The 24,019-nt window shown below is 37.1% G+C and overlaps 1 protein-coding gene across 5 annotated transcripts in view; it reads left to right on the top strand.

Annotated features, from left to right (window-relative positions):
* The window catches only part of btbd8 (BTB domain containing 8), a 33,930-nt gene that overhangs the window by 4,579 nt on the left and 5,332 nt on the right, over positions 1-24,019 (top strand). For 2 of the 5 annotated variants that reach the window (XM_051897214.1, XM_051897215.1), the window contains exons 3-15: positions 1,691-1,870; positions 2,009-2,142; positions 2,335-2,452; positions 9,441-9,530; positions 12,103-12,183; positions 12,297-12,393; positions 15,081-15,169; positions 17,529-17,631; positions 18,274-18,456; positions 18,536-18,709; positions 20,934-21,063; positions 22,102-22,163; positions 22,918-23,503. In XM_051897214.1, coding sequence (XP_051753174.1) covers positions 1,691-1,870; positions 2,009-2,142; positions 2,335-2,452; positions 9,441-9,530; positions 12,103-12,183; positions 12,297-12,393; positions 15,081-15,169; positions 17,529-17,631; positions 18,274-18,456; positions 18,536-18,709; positions 20,934-21,063; positions 22,102-22,163; positions 22,918-23,503 — 2,027 coding nt within the window. Of the gene's footprint in view, positions 1-1,690; positions 1,871-2,008; positions 2,143-2,334; positions 2,453-7,976; positions 9,531-12,102; positions 12,184-12,296; positions 12,394-15,080; positions 15,170-17,528; positions 17,632-18,273; positions 18,457-18,535; positions 18,710-20,612; positions 20,854-20,933; positions 21,064-22,101; positions 22,164-22,917; positions 23,504-24,019 lie in introns of those variants that run through there. The other 3 variants (XM_051897219.1, XM_051897217.1, XM_051897218.1) reach the window with 3 other exon arrangements.

Below are 24,019 nucleotides of genomic sequence, written 5' to 3'. Positions count from 1 at the left end.
CACTGTGCACTTCTGCCATCTGATGGTCCACACAACAGTTTTAGTTAAGATGGAAATGCAACTCTCTTGTCTCCCACTTCTTCATCTCACATCGGAGGAGAGAGGACTGCAGTCACACCAATGGCCAGCACAAAGGCCTAGGGCAACATAGGATTCTGGGTCACCCAGATTCGTCGTACTGCAGCAGAAGACGCCAAAATGATGCTGACAATGATGTTGATGTGGATGTGAAGTGGGAGGAAGAGCCTCCATGAGTAAAGACTCACTTTTTATATTTTTGTCCCCCAGTGATACTTCAGTAATAGTTCTGTTGTTCTCTAGAGTGAGTGCTGCTGTGTGTTTTTATTGTGTAGTAATTCAGCCTGTTTCAACACTTTGAAAGCCTGTTTCAATAAAATAAATGGCTAACTGAGATATAGAATTTAAAAGAGATAATGTCACTGAGATATCGCAATTACAAGAAGTGTGTCAGTTATAAAACCCCTGACAATGGTCAGTACACTGTTTATAAATATTTTTGAATTCATTTTAAATATTGTTTTGTATAAACGTTAATTGGATTTTATCTGTTGTGTACATTGTATACATCCAATTTGCTATTATTAAAGGGATAGCTAAAAATGAAAATTCTGTTATCATTCACCCTCAAGTTTTTCTAAACCTGAATTCGTTTCTTTGTTCTGTTCAGCACAAAAGAAGATATTTTGAAGAATGTTGGTAACCTAAAAGCTGCTGGTCCCCATTGACTTCCATAGCATGAAAAAAAGAGAGAAAAAAAAAAAAAATCAGTGAAAGTCAATGGGTACCAGAAACTATTTGGTTACTAACACTCTTCAAAATATCTTTTGTTTTCGACAGAAGAAAGAAACTCATACAGGTTGAAGGTGAGTAAATAATGACAGAATTTTCATTTTTGGGTCAACAATCACTTTAAATTGTGTGTAATCTTACAAAATTAACCTCTTAAACTAACTATATTTCATCTGTTAAAGATTTATCACATGTCCTGATATAAAGATCTAGCATCAGCATCAATTACCTTTTTATTTATTATATTTATTCTAGCTCCATAGAATACTAGCACTACCACTGGTTAGTCTGTAGTTTGTTTTAATTAGTTTTTCCTTCTTGCTTTTTTTTTTTTTACACCTTTCCTCTTTCTTGTCTTGGGTTTTCTATACTGCAATACTATAGAAGCCGGTTTCTGTCTAAAAATAAATAAATAATAAAAAGGTAATTGCAGCTTTATATTTCACAAGTGTAACTTTATTTCTTAATTTTTTATTTCTTGTAATGGAGACTTTATTTCATGATTTGACTTTATATCTCATAGTGTGACTTTATTTCTTATTTTAAACATTATTACATGATTACCTTTTGTTTTTTCTCCATAACACTACAGACCCTTAATGTATGTAAATATTGTTAGTTGATGTTAGCTGAAAGATTGGTCTTTCTGGGGTTCAACCCTTTTAGTTTCCATCCCAGATCTTCAAAATCTAGGCTACACTACCACATATTATTAACATTAAAAAAACATAACATCAAAAAAGACTCTCAGCAGTGTGTTGCTGAATGCAACAAAATAGTAAGAGGCGTTGAGCAATTCATTTGTTACAAGACAAAATGTCATTCCAGTAAAAAACAACAACTTTCAGTTCATTTTTATTTTGATTTATTTCTGTAACAGACTGCTGCAGGAGGAGCAGGAGACTGACGTCACTCTGTGTGTGGGTTCTGTTGTTCGGCTGAAGGCCCACAGGGCGGTGCTGCTGGCCAGAGCTCCTCACCTCCTGCAGGGAACCGAACCAACTACACCTGTCATCCACCTGCAGGGGATTGAACCTGCAGCCCTCAAGGACTTCATACAGTACATAATGGCATTTTCTGTATTACTCTTGTAAACATGTAAAATAAAACCATAGATCAATATTGTACCTGTAACTGTAAAAGAGTTGAGCTATGTGTTTTGTAAAACGTTACATGTTTGTTGCTCTTGCTATAACAGAAAAGTGTACACAGATGACAAGTGCCTGGCGAAGGAAAATACTGCCTTAAATGTACACAACGGCCAGTCACTGGTAGTGAACGGTACTGCTGCACATGGCCCTGATGTTGACTCTCAGGTCAACTCTGACCAAGGTAAGGACGACATTTCCAGTTACACTTTACTGATTTGTTTCTCTACAAATCTGATGCAGAAAACTTATTGTTCTTTACTGATTCTTTTTGTCCAGCTGCATTAGTGCTGCTCTCTATTAATGAATTGTAATAGCCACCATTACACGTTGTAGCCTTTTTACTCATTCTGCTTAACTTTTCTTTGTTTGTCAGGTTCAGAGAATTTAGAGTCAGCATCAGGGCTTGGGGCAGATCTTTTGGCTCTGTATCAGAGGTCTGATATGTCTGACATCAGCATTCAGGTGGCAGATCGTGTCTTTTCAGCACACAGGTAAAATCATCATGACCAGCTTTCTGCAGATTTTGCAAAAAAATTTGCCAATGTGCTTGTATTGCACTATTCTTAAATCGTTTATGTAGCAGGGTTCAGAAGTTGCAGACCATTTTGAAAATGGGGTATTGTTTTTCATTTAAACATGGAAATAAACAATTCTAGGATTTTGGAAAATTTTAAACTTATGATGTAACATCATGAAGCAATGTTTAAAAATTAAAAAATACTTGGATAGTAATCAAATAAGCAAATTTGTGACTTTGACCATCAACTCCTACAAAAATTTCCATTTTTACCATTGAAGCACAAGGTGCTTCTTCAAACATTCTCAAATTATACTGAATAACATGATCATCAGGTTTTATCCAAACTTGTGGAGTGAATGCAGCTTGAGTGCTGCTGTCAATAAAGCAAAAGTGGGACATACCAAATAGTAATAAATTCTAAATACATGTAAAAATGTAAAATCCTGACAATTGGAATTTCCATTTACATTGGAAAAGAATGGAAAGAATGGAAAATAGAAACTAGGGCTGCATGATATATCGTTTGTGCATCGATATCACGATGTGCGCATCTGCGATAGTCAGGATATGTGAAGTCATGTATAGGGATCGTAATTGATCCCTACTGACCAGGCACCACGGTTCGAAATACACATAATTCTTGGATTAATTGCAAAGTTTAACCATCATAGAGCATGCAAAATTATGTCAAAGTGCCTGTCTTGGCAAGTATCCTTGTAAACACAGTCACTTATGGCTGATGTGAACGTAAACAATTGAGAAAGAAAACTGATGCCTATCATTATATTGGATCTGTGCATTCGGTCTTAAAGTGACAGCAGCCTAATATTCTTGTGCTGCAAACAAGAAAATACAGAGAATCACTTTTGTAGCTGTAACAAATATTAATTATATTTAATTTATACATTAAAGATTATGCAGTGTTGTTTTACATTTGATTATTCAATTTCTGTACCTGAATACTGTTAGACTTACCTGAAAAACATAAAGCACTGTTTATTTAATTTGAATCTCTGTTCTATTGTATTTATTCATGCTTGTAATTTGTTTATTATTTTTTATGCAGATTCCCAATATATATTGCAGAAAAACAAAATATCGCAATGTCAGTTTTTTCCAATATCATGCAGCCCTAATAGAAACATTTTCCCTGTTGTGGTCTTAGACATTTAGCCCTCTTTTACTTGGAGTTTCACTAATTCCAAATGTATTAATATAGAGATGCACTGATGTTAAAATTCTGTCTGATACATTAAGCCAATAGTTATTTTCATGTTATAGCCAATAATCAGTATGTGGCCATTTATTAAAGATTTATACTAAATGAAAGATCTATTAAAGGGTTAGTTCACCCAAAAATGAAATTTCTGTAATTAAACACTCACCCTCATGTCGTCCCAAATGCGTAAGACCTTCGTTTATCTTCGGAACACAAATTAAGATATTTTTTGATGAAATCTGAGGGTTTCTTATCCACACATAGGCAGCAACATCATTGCACCTTTTTAGGTCCAGGAAGGTAGCAAAGACATTGTTAAAATAATCTACGTGACTACAGTGGTTCAACCTTAATGTTATGAAGTGGCAAGAATTGTTTTTGTGCGCAAAAACAAAAACAGGTGCAATGACACTGCTGCCTATGTGTGGTTCAGAAACCCTTGGATTTGTGTTCCGAAGATGAACGAAGGTCTTACGGGTTTGGGACAACATGAGAGTGAGTACCTAATGACAGAAATTTAATTTTTGGAAATAACCCTTTAAAAAAAAGCACTAAAAACTACATATATAAATTTTTAAATACCACAAATAAAGTTAGGCATCACATTATAATATACAGTATGAAAAAACTGATATTCATTTTGAGTTTTTAAATTTTTAGAATAGCGTTTTTAAAAATTAGCTTTAAGTGAGCGTTAGATGACGACAAAGTTAATCCAAGCATAGCAATATAGAAAATTAGCATGCACAATTTATCAGTCAGCTTGATACTGATAAAAAGTCCCCAGTATCAGCTGTTATATGGTACTGTGCATCTCTGATATTCAGTGCTGGATGGTCTGACATAAGTGGAACAAGCTAATGTTGCTGTATCATTAATTCCCAGGAGGTGGCAGAATTACAGTTTACTCCTACGTGAAGCAGCAAAGTCAAAGCTAATGAGAAGGAAACCAACTGACTAGGAACTGTTTTTACTAAGTGAATATAATCTAACTGAATATAAACATTGAAAACCAAAATACAAAAAGTGATATTTTGCATACAACACACCAATCTGTAGTGATGAAATTGCTGATGATATTAGCATGCGACTAGGGTACGATCATGTTCTGAAGATGAATGACAGCACTGTTGTATTTGTGTAGTTTTCTGTCATATCGAGTATCTCGTTAGCACCTTTGTTTGGTGCTGCAGAGGTTAGAGCAGTTGCCATGACCTGTTACTATAGCAACAGGCTCTCCCTCATCATCAGCCAGGAGCAGCAATCTCTGCGGGTTTAGGTTGTATGGATGGAGAAATACGTCTGCAGTCCTGATCAGTATGTCAGGCTTGAGGTGACTGCTGCAGATCTGTCAGTCTCACTGCAGGATACACACACCACAACAGCACTGGTAATCCCTGTCTCATCTCCCATTCACTTTCATCAACCCTCCCTCATCTGTCCATATATCTCCCAGGAGACGATGGTGATTATTCATCACGCACATATGTGCATTTTACAGACGTACACATACAGGTTGAAAATGTGCATAATCAGCTGTAATTCAATGTAAAGCAGTTGCATCAGTATAACTTTGTTTTAAAAATTGGTGGGGACAGCAGGCGTGCTGGTTATGACTTCACACATGGCTAGCTTATGAATATTAAATAGACCATGTACAAATAATTTAAAATCCAGATTTTAAATAGATCATTTATTAATATAGATTTTTCTAATCTAAAACTGAATTGATAACATTACAATTTGAAATGTCGAAATGCATTTGAACAGCAACTTCTATGGCAAATTGAATTGCTATATTTTGACATAAAACAACTTAAAAATATTTTAGAGGGAGAAATTAATCCTATTAGCCAGCTAAAGTGATTGAATAAACAACATATTTAATTTGACGTCATCCACAGCCATTGACAGTCCCTGAATTTTGTAGGTCAGTCGATAAATTTGTGTTTCATCAGTTGAATACAGTATCAAATATGGTTCTGTGGTAATATTTCTGCTTGAATGTGAGACGTTCAGGCTGATAATCAATAACCAATGAATAGAACCCAAAATAGCAGTTGTACGGATGTATGTCAAAAGCGGAATTTTGTTTTATAACTTTAATGGAAATGGTAAGGCTGCGGAAAAGCAATAGAAAGGAGTGCACATATGGAGACTGTACACAGTGTGTCATACAGCGTGAACAAAATGCTTCCTGCTGTCACTCCTCTAAAAAAAAATCCAAAAAGGTCCTTACTGTATAAGACTATGAGCAGGAGCATGCAGATCTGTCAGAATAAAGTATCCATAATGTGTTAGACAATTTTATGACAATTTTAGATGTTATTCTTAGCCTCTGTCAGTCATCACTCTTAGAGCTGCAGTTTGTTCTGATAGGGGACCAGAAGTGACACGTTATAAAATAAGAATCTATTTATAGCGAATGTTTATGACAGATAGAGTATAATAGGGCTGTTGGTTGAGAGGGATAAAGGAGGACTGGGAGGGAGAAGATGAGCGACATAAGAGAGCAGAATGTAGACTGTAGATCATATGAAGTATCACCAGCTGTGTCTAATGCTGCCTTAAGGGAAGTTTTGACTTGTGGCTTTAGAAATCGTAATTAGGATTTGGTGCAACAAATGAAGAGCAAAGCATGTGCATTAAGTGTGTAATATGTGTTTTATCATTCTTGACCCGCTTCAGAGAATAATGAAAAATGTAGTTTGATAGCACAAGACTGTTGCCTCATAAACGGTTAGATTAGAACAGTTTTTTGTCAAGCCTTTAGGCTATTTTTATGCTTTTATGCTATTAACAGTTTTTTTTTTTTTTTTTTTTTTGTCTGGTTCTCTCAATTTAAAAGTACATTAAAATGCATTTATAATTAACATGACATGAATGCAACTCTTAAATGTATAACATTTTTTCATTTCTGAATTAAAATTGATTAATGTAATATATATATATATATATAACTAATCATATTTAAGTAAAAATGTCTATCTATATATATATATATATATATTTATATAGCTTTACTCACCCTCAAGCCATCCTAGGTGTATATGACTTTCTTCTTTCTGATGAACACAATCTGAGTTATATTAATAAATATACTGACGCATCCAGGCTTTATAATGGCAGTGAACGGGACCAACGAGTTTGAAGCTCAAGAAAGTGCATCTATCCATTATAAACGTACTCCACACGGCTCCAGGGGGCTAATAAAGACTTCCTGAAGCTAAGCGATGCATTTGTAGAAGAAAAATATCCATATTTAAAAAGTTATAAAGTAGCTTCCGCCAGACCGCCTTCCGTATTCAACTTATGAAGAAAGTGTAACACCTCTCGCAGTTCAAAATGCTTATGCTACGTACACTTTCCATTTTCAACTTATGGAAAATTAAGTTAAAGGTGCTCTATGTAAGAATGACAGCTAGTGGTTGAAATGGGTACTGCAGTCCAAATTCAAAATATTGTTTGCCCCGCCCCCTCCTCCTCAGACTTGACGCTCTCGCGGGATGCCAGTTTGAAGACACGCAACAGGAGCGAGCTCAATTGACATTGGAAGGCGAGAAGACTTGCACACTGTAAGATAATTAGTTGATTTATTGATTTATGATGAGTTGATATCGCGTTTTAATATGCTCCCGTTCATAGAGATTTTTAGATAGATGCTGAGGCTTTTTAGGTCGGGTAGAATCTGCGATCTCTGACCCAGTTTGTTCGCTGGCTTCCATTGCTGCAATTCGCGGCATGTGTTTTCCGCCGACTGGCAACCCGGGGTGGCAAAATACTATTGGGTAAATTGGCAACGTGCGGTCTTGCACAGACCGAAACAAAAACAGAAATTCCGACACGGAACGCAAATTTCAAAGTAAAATAACGAGCTGTAGCAATGGTTTTCAGAGAAACGAATATGTGAACTGAACGTTTAATAAATATCTGCAAACATATTATGGTATTTTTATGCTTTAGTACAGTCAAAAACTTACATAGAGCACCTTTAAGTTGAATACGGAAGGCGGTCTGGTGGAAGCTAGATATTTTACTTTATAACTCGTTAAATATGGATATTTTTCTTACACAAACGCATCGCTTCGCTTCAGAAGGCCTTTATTAACCCCCCCAGAGCCGTGTGGAGTACACGTTTATGATGGATGGATTCACTTTCTTCAGCTTCATACCCGTTCACTGCCATTATAAAGCTTAGATGCATCAGGATATTCATTAATATAACTCCAGTTGTGTTCATCAGAAAGAAGAAAGTCATATACACCTAGGATGGCTTGAGGGTGTTTAAAGCTTGGGGTAATTTTCATTTTAAAGTGAACTAATACTTTAATGCTATTTGTATTATTTTGATGTCATAATGAAGAAAAATGTTTAATTAAAATAATGAAATTCTTGGTATGAAAGCAATCTTAAGTAGATATATTAAGCCCATTTTTATTTTTATTTTTTTTTTAATTTTTAAATATCTAGTTCTGTAATGAAACTCTAGATGGCACAGGATGATAGTTCCATAATGATTCTGCTAGCACATCATTAACTACATGGCACAGGCTGATTGGTTGCATCTGCATCCACTGAGCTTGTTAATCTTCATTTAAACATTTGGTTCAGTTTTTGCTGTAATCAAGTCTGGCAGCATGCTATCAGAGATCCTCCACCTCCCCCAGGTCCACATGTATAGATCTGCTATTGGTAATCTCATGCATGCTATCAATGTGTGTTACATGCTCACAGCAGCTTGTCTGTGTATGTATTGGCAGTAGCAAGTCTCCATATTGCTCTGCAGCATCAGAAGCAGCATACCAGCAGATCTGCCAAGACCATATACATTAATATTGTCATATATAGCACAGCATACCATGCTAGAGAGGTGTCATGATAGAAACATATTTAAAAACTGTTTAATAATGACAATAAAATGATATACAGTAAGTTTTTCAAACTCAAAATCCACATAAGTCAAGTCAGATTTATTTATATAGTGCTTTATACAATACAGATTTTCAAAGCAGCTTCACAGTAATAAACAAGAAAATAACAGTATTAATGTTGCAAAGTTCTTTAATTATGAAACAAAATACAATTTTAACTGTAAAGCAGATCTGAAGAGACAATAGTGTCAATATTCAGCTCAATTTTGTTCAGTGTTGATTTATTCAATTTAGTTCAATAACAGTGCAAAGTACATTAAATTATGCAACAAGCTTAATTCAGCTATAAGCAGCTTTACAGATTCAATAGTGTAATTAAGTCAGTTCAGTGTTGATTTAATTCAGTTCAATAACAGTGTCGGTTTTGCAGAGTTCATCAATTATGAAACAAATTTGATTCAGCTATAAAGCGGCTCTACAGAAGACAATTGTCATTACAAAGAGTACTTTTCTAAGATCTTGGAACATGACAGCCGTCTGGATGTGTCTGTGAAGGTAATCAGCTCACTAGGTTTTGACCTAAGAGCCACAGTCATCTCCATCTTCTAAAATATTACTTCAAGAAACCATTACATCTCCCTTCCACCATTTCATGATGTCTTCTTTATATTCTTGATTTTTTTTTTTTTCTTTCTATATGCCCAAACATATCAGTCAGTGAATAACTCACACAAATACAAACAAGCATGCACACACATTTTTCCTGGGGCTGCTTTACAAATATCAAGCCTGGGTAATGTGGTATGAAGCGTGTGTGAGTGATAGAGGAAGCTGACGTTGTCTGTGTGTGTGTTTCTCCTTTCCCACAGGGCCATTCTGTGCGCGCGCTCGCAGTATTTCCGAGCAATGTTGTGTGGCAGTTGGATGGAGAGTTTGCGTCAGTGTATCACTCTGCAGGGGTAGGTTTTGCAGTATAATCATCAAAATGGGACAAATCACTGCAACTCATCATCTAGCCTCTAAAGGTCTTTCACACATAGTACAAATACAAGTATCAAATATTCTGTCATGTTTAGTTTTTGTCATTATTCGAAGGTAAGGTATATGTAAAGGATAATGTACAGCAAGCCAGTCATTATATTAAACTCTTTGTAGCTCTTGCTGTTTCCTCTTTAACCAGTTCCTCTTACTATTCAAATTTATACATTTTACAACATTGCATAACATTTTATATTCACATTTTAGTTATTCTAAGTTGTGTTGGTATGAAAAGAGATGTGTTACTGTAGAGAGAGCCTTGAACATCCTGCATTTAAGATGACAAAGGGCTTTGGTTTTAGAAGATCTGTAGTTCGTACAGTACAGTATATTGTCACTTTTGATAATGTTTTGGATTGAACCTGTGGCCCTTGTGCTTGCAGTCCATGTCCTTTAAAAATCCAGACTCTCTGTGTTAAGTTAATAGGTCATGTGTGTGATCTGACATGTCGCAGAGTTCAGCGTGAGTTCTCAGTCAGACCTTCTACCTGAGGAGAATATTCCAGCCTACCAACAATCAATTATTCATTGCTCAGTCTGTGTCTGGGAAAACCAGGATACTGTGTGTAGTGTTTCATGTCAGGCAGTTCAATCCATGATGTGTATCAAAATTAGACTTTTGTGGATTTTAGTCCATGTGTGAAATCAGAGCTGATTTATCCTAAAACCACATTTAGCTTTTACTGTATATGGTCAAAACACAATATTGAGAAGAATAAAATACTTGATGCTGATTTTTCTGAGCTCTGTGACACAATTTATGGAAATGTAAGGGCTTTTTTATTTTATTAATTTTGATAGTTCACTATTGCCTTCTTCATCAGAAGATCTACATCTTTGGATCTTTTTCTGATAGTTTGAACTCTGATTCTGGCTGTTCTACAAGTGTAGGTGAAGATGTAGGTGGTGCCAATGATTGAATCTAAAGTGTCTTGGTTTTGCCAGGCTGTTACATAAACTAAATATGTCCACCCCAACTTTGTTTTATAATAGAAATGATTTCAACACAGAACTGAAAATTGTGTTCTGCAAATAATTTCATGGGTTCTTTAACAGCAAATTTTCAAAAACACATATTGGTAACACTTTATAATAATAATAATTTTTTATAATTAAAAAAAAAAAAAAAAAAAAACTATATTAGTTAACATAAGTACTTTTGCAGCATTTATTAATCTTAGATAATGTTAAATTTCACATCACATTTTTTGTTAAACTTTGTTAGATGAATACTATAAAAAAATGTTAGCATTAAGTAATGTTAACATAATGTAAATGCATTAAAGTTCAGTAAGTGATTTCTTAGAAACACTGTTGATATTTGAAAATCGACACCCACCCAAACAAACACACCCCTACTCAAAAGACACAAACCCCTTCCTTCAGCCACCACCCAAAAATGAACACGGTATGCAACACAGGCAACGACTAAAGCCCTGTTTACACTAGTGTGTTTTCTTTTTAAAACGCATAACTTTTGCTACGGTTATGCCTGGTGTCTACACTAATCCGGAGTTTTCGCCCCCTGAAAATGGACACTTTTGGAAACGCTGTAGACCCTGTTATAGTTTGAAAACAGTGTAAACAGACCAAAATGGAGACTTTTAAAAAACAAAGGCGTGGCTGCCCACATTATGCTACCGGAACACGGCATTAACAGACCAGAGCCGTCTCTCTCAATGGCTCTGTAACAGACCAGCCTCGACGACCGTGTAAACAATAACATGGAGACGGAACTGCAAGCTTTGCTGACTTTGTTGTCCTGTGTTGTGCAGTTAAACTCTGCATTTTATAATACTGCAGCTGAGACGCAGTGGAAACGCCAGTATGGACGAGGATTGTTTTCATTTAAAAATGCTGCGTTAAAATGAAAACGCACTAGTGTAAACAGGGCCTAAGAGCTGTCAAGCGAGTATAAATGAATCAGCTGTGATTCAACAACAGCATATCTTGGTTCTGTGAAATGTAGCAAAACCAGTGTTACTGGCGTCTCAAGCAGAAACAAAGCAACCTCAGTGTCTGTTCTCTAACATTTCTCCAGTGCTGGAAAGCTTTTCCAATCATTTATAAAACTATATCCAATATTAACGTGGGTCCTAGCTTTTGCTCTTGCCTTTCTTTCCACAAATGTCCCACTTGCTCACTCTCTCCTCCTTCGTTATGAGTGTTATGGTGATCGGTAGATCGGTCCCATCCAATTTGTTTTTTGTTTTTTTCTTATTTACACAGACAGGACGATGTGCAAATACAATATATTTTTTTCAGAACAGGCATCTAGCAAATATTCACAAAATTGTTTGGGTGTTGATTTAAATTTTTAACAGCGTTTCACAGAATTCTCTTACTGTACCTTTAAGTAATGTTAACAAATGGGGCCTGTAAAGTGTTAGCCAGATATTTGAATTAAAATGGTCTTGTGGAGCTTGTAAGATGTCAAAATAATCTGAATATATGTCAGTTTTTTTTTTTTTTTTTTTTTTGTGTATCAATCAGTCTGGGTCCAGATGAGATGGAGATTCTGCTTCATTTCATGTATGGTGCCATGCTAGACTTCCCACCAGGAACAAATGTCAGGTAAACATGCTCTGTAGTGACATTTCCTCTCATCCAATGTGTTAAAAATCCAATGGCTTTGGTCAGATTTTGCAGAAATGTCAAGATGTGTGTGTGTTCATCTCTGATCTTAGTCAGGTTGTGTTAGCAGCAGACATGCTGGGCCTGGAGGGGCTAAAAGATGTGGCCGAGATGGTCCTGACTCGGGACTACTGCCGCTTTTTTCCCAAGGTAAGACCAGAAGGGCGGGTTCACGGCTTACACATTCAGTCTATTTGAGGTGAGGAGTGTAAATAGTCCTGTTAAGCAGTGAGTCTGTTGTCAGATAGTGCCAATAGTACTATCATCTTGTCGTTTATTACCCTTTAGGGACACATTATGTGATTTGTATTTGTGAGCGAGTAAAGTCTGGGCATTGGTTCAGCTTTTGTAGAGCATTTAATTTGTCAGCCAAAAGTACATGGCCCTATTCCTCTGGTGTGGCTCCAGAGGACGAATCCTCTCATTTAAGTTCCTCAGATGCGGGTGTAACATCTTTTTTTTTTTTTTTTTTTTTTCAGCTGTAGTTGTGCCATTTTTCTACTTCTCTTAGAGTAGAAGTACTGCAGCAGACTCACCCCATGTTTACACAGCAAGTGTAGATTGTCGTGAACATGCACTCTCTGATTCAAAAGGAGTAGTGGGAGGCAGAGTAAGTCAGGAAGCATTGTGTTTGACAGTCCTCTTGCAGTTTGTGAAGAGCTGTTTTGTTTGTGCTTCGAGTCTTTCATTTTCACTCCCACCTTTCAAGAATGCTTTGAGACCAGTCCAGTTTGTGTCCTTTCAGCCAGTAATTTCATCCTACTGTACACAGAGATAAAAGAGGAATGCATTCACTCCCCCACCTCTTTCAAAATAATTAGCCTCTGTTTAAGTGTAGGAAAGATTCAATGTACGCTGAGAAATTAGTTTTCCCCATAAAGAAAACAATAGTACTTTTGACAGATTTGAACTAGGACTGTCAATCAATTAAAATATGATATTTATACACTAAGGATCAAAAGTTTGGGGTTGCTAAGATTTTTTTGAAAGAAGTCTCTTAAGTTCACCAAGTCTGCCTGTATTTGATAAAAAAAAAAAAATACAGTAAAAACAGTAATACAATTTAAAATAACTGTTTCCTATTTCAGTAAAATTTATTTTATGAAAATACAGCTTTATGATAAAGCTGTATTTTCAGTATCCATTACTCCTGTCTTCAGTGTCACATTTCTGAAATCATTTTAAATGGCTGATTTGGTTCTCAAGAAATTGTTCTTATTATGTTCCTATTATTAAACAGTGCTGCTTGATATTTATGTGGAAACTGTGAAACAATTTTGTCAGGATTGATTTGATGAATAGAAATTTCAAAAGAGTAGCATTTATTTAAAATTACTTACTGCTTTAATTGTCTTTACTACTTTTAAAAGTCTTTGCTGTCACTTTTAAAGTTTGGGCCCTTGCTTAATAAATGTATTAATTTCTTCAGTTTTATTGCATTTAATGCATTCTTTTAAAAAAATATAATTATAAAATAAATAGAATTATTGCCATTTCTGATAAACATGCATAGCATTAAAGGTGCAATGTGTAAATTTTAAGAGGATCTATTGACAGAAATGCAATATACTATTTTCAGTGGTGTATAAAGACCTTACATAATGAACCGTTATGTTTTTATTACCTTAGAATGAGCCATCTCTATCTACATACACCGCGGGTCCCCTTACGTGTTAAATCGCCATTTTGCGCCAGCATGTTTCTACAGTAGCCCTAAACGGACAAACTGCTCTACAGAGCAAACGCACTTGGCTGGCTACTCTCTGCTGTCTGAGACGATGACATCTCTGTCCTGTGTTGGCCACTGTAGCTTCTCTATATTGCAATTCGCAACCTCACCACTAGATGCCGCTAAAATTTACACACTAAACCTTTAACGCATGTAGCAGACTTCTTTTCTCATCTCAAAAAACAAAAAAACAAAACAAAAATTTTTTTTTGTGTATTTCACGGATATGCATGCAAATGCAATATATAGTGTAATGAGAATAATTCAATAAAATAACATTGCTCGCACTTAAATCTTACATCCGCAAACAGTTAACACCTAATTCGATAATTAGGTCCATAATTCAGTGGTCCAGACTTTAATGCATTTGATTCTATTTTACAAATTGTATATTTCTACTTTTTGCTTACTACATGTGTCAAGATGCAGTTTTTCTCTGGTTTTCACATTGACATTTTTGTGATTTACAGTGATTCACTCGTGGGTGTTTTTTTTTTTTTTTATCTTGTTGAGCTTTAATGACCATGCAATTTCATCTTACAAATATTATCAATGGCTTTAATTTCCCTCTTATTATGTATGAATTATAAATAACCCTTAAAGATATATTTTTCAATTATTTACTAATAATCAGGTGCTTTGAGTAATTTCTGAACAAATAATCTGTGTTTGCCAAAGTTTGCAATTTGTAGCTTTCAGGTAGTTGTTCAGATTAATACCGTGTCTACACCGGAATGCGAGAAAAGACAATGGAACCCATTATAATCAGGGATGTTGTCTACACTGGATGCAGCGCAACACGAGCGACAAATCTCCGACAGTAAACTGATGCCTCATTCTATTTATGACGTACTGACACAAAGGACAAATGCTTTGCAATGGGCAAAGTAGTAGACAGCTTTTAGCTGTTGCGACGCGAGCGACAACGGCCGCGTCCGGTGTAGACATGGTGTAAGAGTGATTTCAGTTGTATAAAATAGAATTAAACACACAAGTTCAGGCAGCTACACTATATACTGTAAATTAGGGTTCCAGGCTATTGATCCACTAAAGTGTGTGAGATGAGGTGTGAATATCAAGAGTCAGTCCCTTTTCTCATTTTTTGCAGCATGTTGATGGAGTTCAGAGATCCATACTGGAGTGCCTCGCCATTACCCACTCTATTGGCCTGCATGATCTCTACTGCTCCTGTGTGAGGTGAGGCATTTTCTGCACTTCTATGGATGCTACTGCTTTTAATAATGGTTTTGAAATGACTTTTCTGATTGTACTGCCCCATTAGAGTTCTTGCCTCCATCTACTGCCATATGCGTATACTGTACAGTGCAAATGAATCACTAAATAATAAATGACTAAATAAATCAATAAATAATACGTGTTCCAAAATGCTCTCTATTTCTGAGATTATGCTTCTGTCCAAATGTGGATGCAATCAGTTTTGCAGATATTTACTCAACATTTAAAACAAACCAATTTTTTAGGTCTTTTCACATCAAATGTTAATATTTGGCAAAATTTTTCAGCAAAAATAAATAAATAAATAATATATATATATATATAGAATTTGCATCAAAAGAGTAAAGTTTTATCTTTGGTGAGTGGGTGGATTTTGTTGTCAAACAATATACAGAAGATTATTTTGCCAACTGCCATTAAATATCAAAAGACAAATAATCTTGAATATAGACAGACATAGAGCTACTGTTGTCTTTGAACACCAGACCATTCTGCAAACATTCATACTTTTCTCCTATGTTCAAAAGTTTGCTCCATCAAAAAATGTTCACTACATCTTTAACGTTTACACATTTGCCTTTGCATCAAATACTTTTAATAGTTGATAATTAAATAATTAATAATAAGTCACAATTTATTGATTTTTATTTATTTTTTGGTCGTTAACACATACAGTTAACTTATAAGAAAAGAAAAATGTGCTAGACACCAAGCAGATTTATATAGTGCTGTTTACTCACACAAAATCATTTCTGTTTTTCTCAATACATCAAAACATACAGTGTGAAAAAAAACTGTGAAAACCAGCAAAAATTTAATTTTACAAAAACTTTTCCCAGCACTTTATGGACATCTTTACCAAGTGTGAATTAAATTAATCACTTTAAAGCATTAAAATTTGAACTTTTTTGTGGGGTTTCTTCACAAAAGTAAATATTATTGCCGTGACTTATATAGCTGACATTAGGCAAGAGTCTTGAGCTCGTTTGCTTGTCTTGCATCCTATATTTCTCTAGCAGAGCTGTTTGTGATAGTCGGATGGCAAACCAGCTCACTCTGTTTTGTACCAACAAGTATTGGCTTCACTCTTGGTATATTAGACTGTTCATCAACAATTTGTTCGTTTCACATTTGGTGTGAAAGAACCTCTAGGCAGTGCAAAAAGATTGATTTGAAAGAAAAATCTTTCCATCTTTAGATTGTGGTGGCCATGAAAAAAATATCTCTAATAAAATCGTTCCTCTTTGATTTTACTCTAATTTTGTACTGGTAACACAGATAGATGGAAAAATTAATAACTAGATGTCCATAGATTCTTTGATTGACAACATGAATAGCAGAAAAAATGAAATCTTCGACCTTTAATCATTTCGTCCATCACCATTACTTAATTACTCAACTCTGTCATTTAATTCTCTTTGCTTTAAACTCAGTGCACTGCGGTAAACCAGCTCAGAGAGGCGTGTGAATGTAGGTCGGGATTTTTCCAGTGCCTCAGAGATAGAAAGAGAGAGACTGTGTGCGTGTGTGTTGTTTCTCTGATGTTTTGCCTCTGCCTCGGCTGCGGGTAGGAGGGTGAAGAGTCACGCATCAGGATGAGAGGCTCTCAGTACAGCATCAGTGATCTGATGGTACAAGACCAGCGCAGCACTGCTGCTTTCAGTTCAGAGCCAGTCCAGCACCAGCTGAACCTACTGTCCTTGTTACTAACCTAGATCATTGGGATATTCAATCCAAAAATTATTTTGTTAAACAACACGTATGATTGGCATGAATATTTATCAGAATATTCGGGCTGCTCTTTTCTATACTGACACAAAATTATGCTGATAAACTCCAAAAAAGAGAAAAAGACAATAAAAGTAATATGGAAATAGTACATATGACTTGTGCACTCTATACCAAGTCTTTTAAAGCTATACAATAGCTTTGTCAGAGGAACATAATGAAACTAAAGTTGTTTTTTACTGATAACCTTGGCACTACTACTAGTATTTTGTCCTTATTGCAGCCTGACAGAATAAATAACTTCTGTACTTTGGTTGAATGGAAAGGAGCAGACTGAACATTCTTCAAAACATTGCTTGTGTTCCACAAAAGAAAAAGAAAAAAGAAAAACTACATGTTTGAAATGACACAAAAGTGGGTAAATTATGAATTTTCTTTTGGGTGAAGTGATTTTTTTTTTTTAAGTTAGTGGCCAAAACTGCATGTCAGCAGTAATAGATAGGAAATAATTTTTGAATTGCTTATTTGTACTTTGATTTAAAAGCAAGAATGAAAACCGCGTATACTCATGGATATGTGTTTCAATCCATAGATGGGTAGCTGAGCATTTCGTGAAGTGCTGGTCAGAAAGGAATTTTGTCCTCCTCCCTCCAGAACTACAGAGAGATTGCCTTAATGCTGTCACCAAAAACATGGTGTGTAAAATATGTTTTCTATTTTGGTGGGGATTTAGCTTTGACTTTGTTTTTATATTGAGCTAATAAAATTTTCTATCCCCTAATCCTACTGTAAAACTATTTCTCACAGACAATTCACTGTCTTTCTTCTTTGGTCTGCAACTTATAGTACAATAAGACATTGATGAGATGAGCTGTGGCCTCTGTTTTGAGGATGGCCATTGACTAAAGAGCAATTATAGGTCTTGATTGAGTGGCTGTGCGTGTGTGTGCGTGCGTGTGCGTGTGTGCGAGCGTGTGCGTGTGTGCGTGTGTGCGTGTGTGTGTGTGTTAAAGCCACAAACAGCTCATTAACTTCATCTGGAGTCTGGCAGTCCCCTAAATTTCTCTCACGTACACACACACACACACACACACACACACACACACACACACACACACACACACACACACACAGACAGACTCAGACCTTCAGCAGCTGCACTCAGCCAAGTGTAGTTGTATAACATTGGGTTTTCCCCCTCCTGACTTCCAGACTTGATGTAAACCACTGCTGAAGCATATTGAATTACACTAGGAAATTTGCAGTCACTAACAGTGCGGCCACTGTGTCATAGGAAGATGGATCTATGGATGAGACAGTGTGTTTATGATTTTCAGACGGTGCAGAGTGTGGTATCTGTGCTGTGTGGCAGCGAGCAGCTGATTGGCAGCCTGCCGGAGGTGAAATGGGCCAAGCAGGTGCTGAGTCTGGCCAGCGAACTGCAAGAGGAGTGTCTGCAGATGATTGTCACACACCTGCCCCAGGTCACGCACACCGCTGCCTTCCACGATTTCCGAAGGGTACGACCAGTCGATGATGTTTAGACATAAGATATAAGATGTCTTGTCAGCTATGACTGTAAGACGTGTACTGTTTCAGAGAGAGGAGTTCACACGTGACCCCACTCTACTGAGGAAGGTGTGCGTAGCTGTGCGGGAGGGTGTTACTGTGGAGAACTGCTGTGACCTCTTTACTGCTGTGAATCGGCTGAGTGGTGACCCGAGTGAGCTAGACATTATCACCGAAGACCAAGTCAATCAGGAGGAACTAGAGGTAAACAAAACAGGACACTAAAAGCCAGCATTTCATTACAGCTCATTTAGTAAGTGAATCATTTATTTAAACTGATCTTAACAGAGCCTTTTATTCAATTAATGCAATAATTTTTCAGTTTATCACATTAATTTAGTGTGATTTATATTTATTTTAATAGTAAAATGTTTATATTAATTATAAAAAGCAATAAATTACACTGATGAGCCAAAACATTATGACCAGTCACAGGTGAAGAGAATATCATTGTTCATTTAACAGGGCCACACAATTTGTTCTCATAATCAATGTGTTGGATGCAGGAGAAATGGGCAGAACTAAAGATCTGAGTGACTTTGGCAAAGGCCAGATTGTTATGGCAAGGTGACTGGGTCAGAATATTTCTGAAATAGCAAGGCTTGTGGGTTGCTCCTGGTCAGCAGTGCTTAGAATTTACCAACAGTGTTCCGAGGAGAGACAAACCACAAACCAGTGACAGGGTGTTGGACACCCAAAGCTCATCGATGCACGAGGGCGACAAAGGCGATCCGGTCTGGTCCAAGCCAGCAGAAGGTCTACTGTGGCACAAGTCATGCTAAATTTTAGTGATGGTTATGTGAAGAATGTGTCACAACACAAAGTGCTTTGCACTCTGCTGCGTATGGGGCTGCATAGCCGCAGACCAATTCGAGTGCCTATGATGAACACTGTCCACCATCGAAAGCACATACATATTGCCCTGGCCTCCAAATTCTGCAGATCTCAATTCAGTTAAGCATCTGTGGAATGTGCTAGACCAACAAGGCAGTTCCACCTCACTACCTACAGGACTTGAAGGATCTGCTGCTAACGTCTTGGTGCCAGATACCACAAGAAACCTTTAGGGTTCTTGTAGAGTCCAATCCTCAGTAGGTCGCCGCTGTTTTGGCTGCATGTGGAGGACCAACAGCATATTAGGCAGGTGGTCATAATTTTTTGGCTCATCAGTGTATATTATAATAATAATAATTATATTATAATATTTCTCCATCGGACTTTAAGCTTGCAGTCAGTACTACTACTTTAGGCTCTCACCTCGGCAAAACACATTCTATGATTATTGTGATTTCTTCTTTTTATTATACATTCTTATTAACAAAATAACACATGGATATTGAGACAGTATTTTACATACATACATAATTACAATTCATCTTGTATGGATTTGTATATACAAAGATGTTTACTTCTGGATTTACTTCTGGAATTACAGTATGTACGTATGCTGTTACTTCTAGAATCTCTCTTCCAATTGAAACAAGATATTCAAAGTATAGTGGCACTTCTGTCCATTGCATGTTACATACTAGAATTGTGTTTAGATGTTTGGATTAAAGTTGTTGTAAAAGTAAGAGGGATTTGTGACGTTGACTGAAAAGAACAGCCATTTCAGTCATTAAGTGGAATAACCTGCAGTAATGCATTAAAAAGTACATTATGATTTCATGTTTATTTTAATATTTTAACCGAAGCCTTGTTGTAGTTATTAAAATACTTGATGAATAGATTCCCTGTGCTTCATCAAGCATGCCTGCAGCAGTGGTCTTCTGAGCACATCTTGTGTGTTTAATGGCACTTGTACGAAGTGCTTCATTTGATCCTGGGATTTAAACTCACTATAATGTACGTGACCAGGCCTGGGCCGGATTACAGTAAAGTGACACTACAAATAGAAAAGGTCATAGTAAACAACCCCATCTCTCATGCTCATGGTCTCTCTCTGTCATTTTATCTTTTTCTTTATTTCTCTCTGCCCATTTCTGTCACTTCCTGTCTCTTTGTGAGTTAATTCACATCCCAGGGGAAATGGCAGAATGGATTAGTCTGAGAAAGACCAAGAGTCATGGGTGTGGCCATGTCTAATCTGGTTCTATGCCCATTATAGAGGAAAGCAGGGAGGAGAAATGAATTGCGGATGGAAAGGCTGAGGCAGGATCTGAAAAATACAGAGGTTCTTATTTTTAATGAACATTCGATGCAGAAGGCGTGAACACAAGCCTCTGCTAGTGACATCATCCATTTAGCCGGAGAGGATCCTGTTAACGGTAGAGGGAGGCAACGGCAATCGTTGCCAAGACAACCAGCCTTTGAAGCAGCTGCTGATTCGCTCCTCTTCTCCTGCTGTTGTATGCACCCTCCCTCCTTCTCTCTCTCTCTTTTTCTCTGTCTCGCTCACCCTCTCTCACTCATTCTGTCCCTCTGGTAGCCATTCAGGCGTGAGCTGTGTTTGCTGCGCACGAGGCTCTGGACCTTCCTGTTTCAGTCCTTCTTTGCAGTGCGGCACACACAAGGATGGGACACTCTACACCCCAGATATCGCGAAAAAATACTTGCAGGTAAGGAGAGGAATGAGAAAAGGTAAGAATTTAACAATAGCAAAAGAAAGAGGAATGGAAAGTAAATGTGAATAATGTCAGAAAGAGAGTACAGTATAAATTAGAGGAGAGAGAAAAACATAAGAAATGAACAGCTTTCTGTAGATGCTCCGTATTCAGAACCAGGCAGCAGTAAGAATGCGCTTGTGTGGAGGAGGAGGAGGGGGGTGTTTTTTTTTTTTTTTTTTTTATGATCCAGTGCAGTGATGAAGAGCCCTCTTTTGCATGGATAGTAGGAAGCCAGTGCTGATGAGAGAAACCCTGCTGGATATCCTCCAGCTCCTGTCAGTCCATCAACAGCCATCAGAACGAATCTTTTTAATATGCTCCTGTGATGCTTTGACCATCGAGGGCCTGAATACTCCCAAACACCTCAAAACATTATTTCCAGAGGGGCTGGGGAATGGGGTCCATAATTAGATACAATGGGTTTTGTGTTGTTCTATTCTTCAAGTGGAAACATATATGCTTGTGCATAAATTATGCATTGCTTTAGGTGTCAAGATCGTGACTACATTCTGCTTTCTAAAGATTCCCCTACATATGCAAATGTGGTGCCTCCTTTGCAAAGCATTCGCTGTGCAACAACAAACACAAACACTCAAGCCGCATTCCTTCACAGGAGATCTTTGATCCATGATTTGAATTGTTTTCTGGTGTGACAGCAGTGAAATCAGAGCTCAGTTGTATTGCTGGGAAGAAAGCCTAGATCTTTCATTTTTTTATTATGATATTAAGGATGCTTTAGATTAGCTGTGAGGTGATCAAAGGCTAGATCTGCGCTGTCTCTATCTGAGATGGTGTAGGAAATCAGTGGCTCTCTGCAGATCTGAACTGCCACTTTTACTGATTGGGGTTGTGACTGATTGTAAGTGTGTAAGTATGTGTGCATGTTTGGCAAATGTTGATTATGCAGGAGTGGATGTTCTAATTAAACTGAAGCTGTCTGTAATCTAAAATTATTTTTTATTTTCTTCCTCCCTCCACCAACCCTCTCAGCTGCTCTTGATAAAGGAGACTGCAGACAGCTTGGAAAAAAACCTGTGCTCACCAGCTCTCAGGTAATCTTTTATTCTTTTACATATTTTGGTAACACTAAGAAATGTTTGGCTATAGAGAGATAAATTGGCCCAAGTTGATTAATCAGCCAATGTTTCATCATTTACTGTAACTATAACAATCCTATTTGCTTCCTTTTAAATTGTACTGTGTAATAATTTGCATTATTTCAGCCAACCTGCTTTCTAGATATGTGTCCGCATCAGCCATTAAAAAACAATATCTACTTTATATTGACCACTTGAAATAATGTGACTTACAGGCATAGGCTCTGCTGTGAGTTCTGATTTTGTAAGGTTTTCTTTTACTGAAAGACAAGCTGACTGAACTGACATTAAATGGGTGTTAGATGAATGCTATTTTGTCACAGCAATCTTTAAGGTTGATTCAGGGAATGTGTGCTGTAGAATTACTGATCCTGAAAGCAGTTGGATTACCTGTGAAAATTATGTTCTTTAAAAGGAGGTGAATACCTGTTTAATTTTTTAACCTTGTTATTGAGCAATAAAAATAAATTATATGTATATATGACCTAAGTGAGATGGATACAAAGACCTTGGGCTAAGGAAATAGCTGTCCTTTAGTTATGATTTTCTTTGACTTGCAAGAATATGCTTTTTAGCCTTTAATCCAAAAATCATGGTATAGTGCTTTGTTCTTATATGTCTGAGATTACAGTCAAATGGGTTGCTGATCTGATTAATATTGTGCAAAGCCATCATAGTCATTCTCTCTCCATATCTCTCACTGCAACAGAAACCTACAAAATGCCTCTCGGGCACTTCATCTCCATGTGATAGCCCTACTCATCGTCCCATTAAGGTATCACAGGGTCTACGTGCTTCCCCTGCAAGATCTGTAGCTGCAGCATCAGGCACCATGAAGTCTGATGCTCTAGGGCCAACAGCTCACATGGTTCCTTCTGGGAAAACAAAATCTAGCAACAACACCTCTCTTAGAAGCAAGAATGATAAAGTTAAGCCAACTCACACGCCAGCTAAAACCAAGACTACATCTACTGTTAAACCAGTGTTGAATGGCACTGCTAGTGGTGCTCCACGGGAAAATTCCACCACTTTAGGTGCCCGTGGTTCACCTACAGGGAAGACGGTGCTGGACAGGAAGCCAAACCCAGGAGCAAGGCCAAAGTCTTCCTCTGCTGGATCTGATCTCTCAACAGGCCAGGCTAAAGGTGGAAAAGTGCTGAAGAACACAATGTCAGGGAAAGATCTGCCTCAGGAATCAGCCAGCAATGTTCAGATTACTCCATCTAACTCTGGCAGCACCTCACCAGACAACAGCACTGGGAGTCCACGCAACAATGGCCACAGTACACCAACAGGTGAATTTACCTAGATTAATCACTATCTTCACACCACACATATCACTTAATGATACTCTACTTCTTCTCGAAGCTAGTCCCTTGTTTTACCATGAAGAGTGGAGGCTTCCAGCAAAGCCAGAGCTAGTAAAACTGTCTGAGCAGAAAATCAGACCTGAAAACAGCTCTATAATTAGCAAGACAGAGCTTTAGGTCCATGGAAGTCAAGAAGCTATCCTTAGTTCTCAGATTAGCCCCTGATATTGGAGATTACCCCCTATTGTTTACTCTTCTGTCCCCTTAAGTAAAAGCTACAGTATGTATGTGTGCTTCCGAGTTTTAATAAAAGTTCGAAAATTAGAACGGGAAAGGAAGGATAGAGAGAGAAGGAATGTACTAATGTTCTGAATCTTGAAATCCAGAGGTAAAAATATAGGTATCTCTCCACTTTTCCTTGCTCATTAGCTGGTGTTTGCCTGGTACTGACTTCTCTGAGTCAGAGTCTGTGCTCAGCAGAGTAGGTTTTAGCGGGGTATG

The sequence above is a fragment of the Ctenopharyngodon idella genome, chromosome 6, assembly GCF_019924925.1.
Source record: "Ctenopharyngodon idella isolate HZGC_01 chromosome 6, HZGC01, whole genome shotgun sequence".
NCBI classification, from domain to species: Eukaryota; Metazoa; Chordata; class Actinopteri; order Cypriniformes; family Xenocyprididae; genus Ctenopharyngodon; species Ctenopharyngodon idella.
The sequence above is the reverse complement of the archived record's forward strand: the minus strand, read 5'-3'. Positions and strand labels throughout refer to the sequence as shown.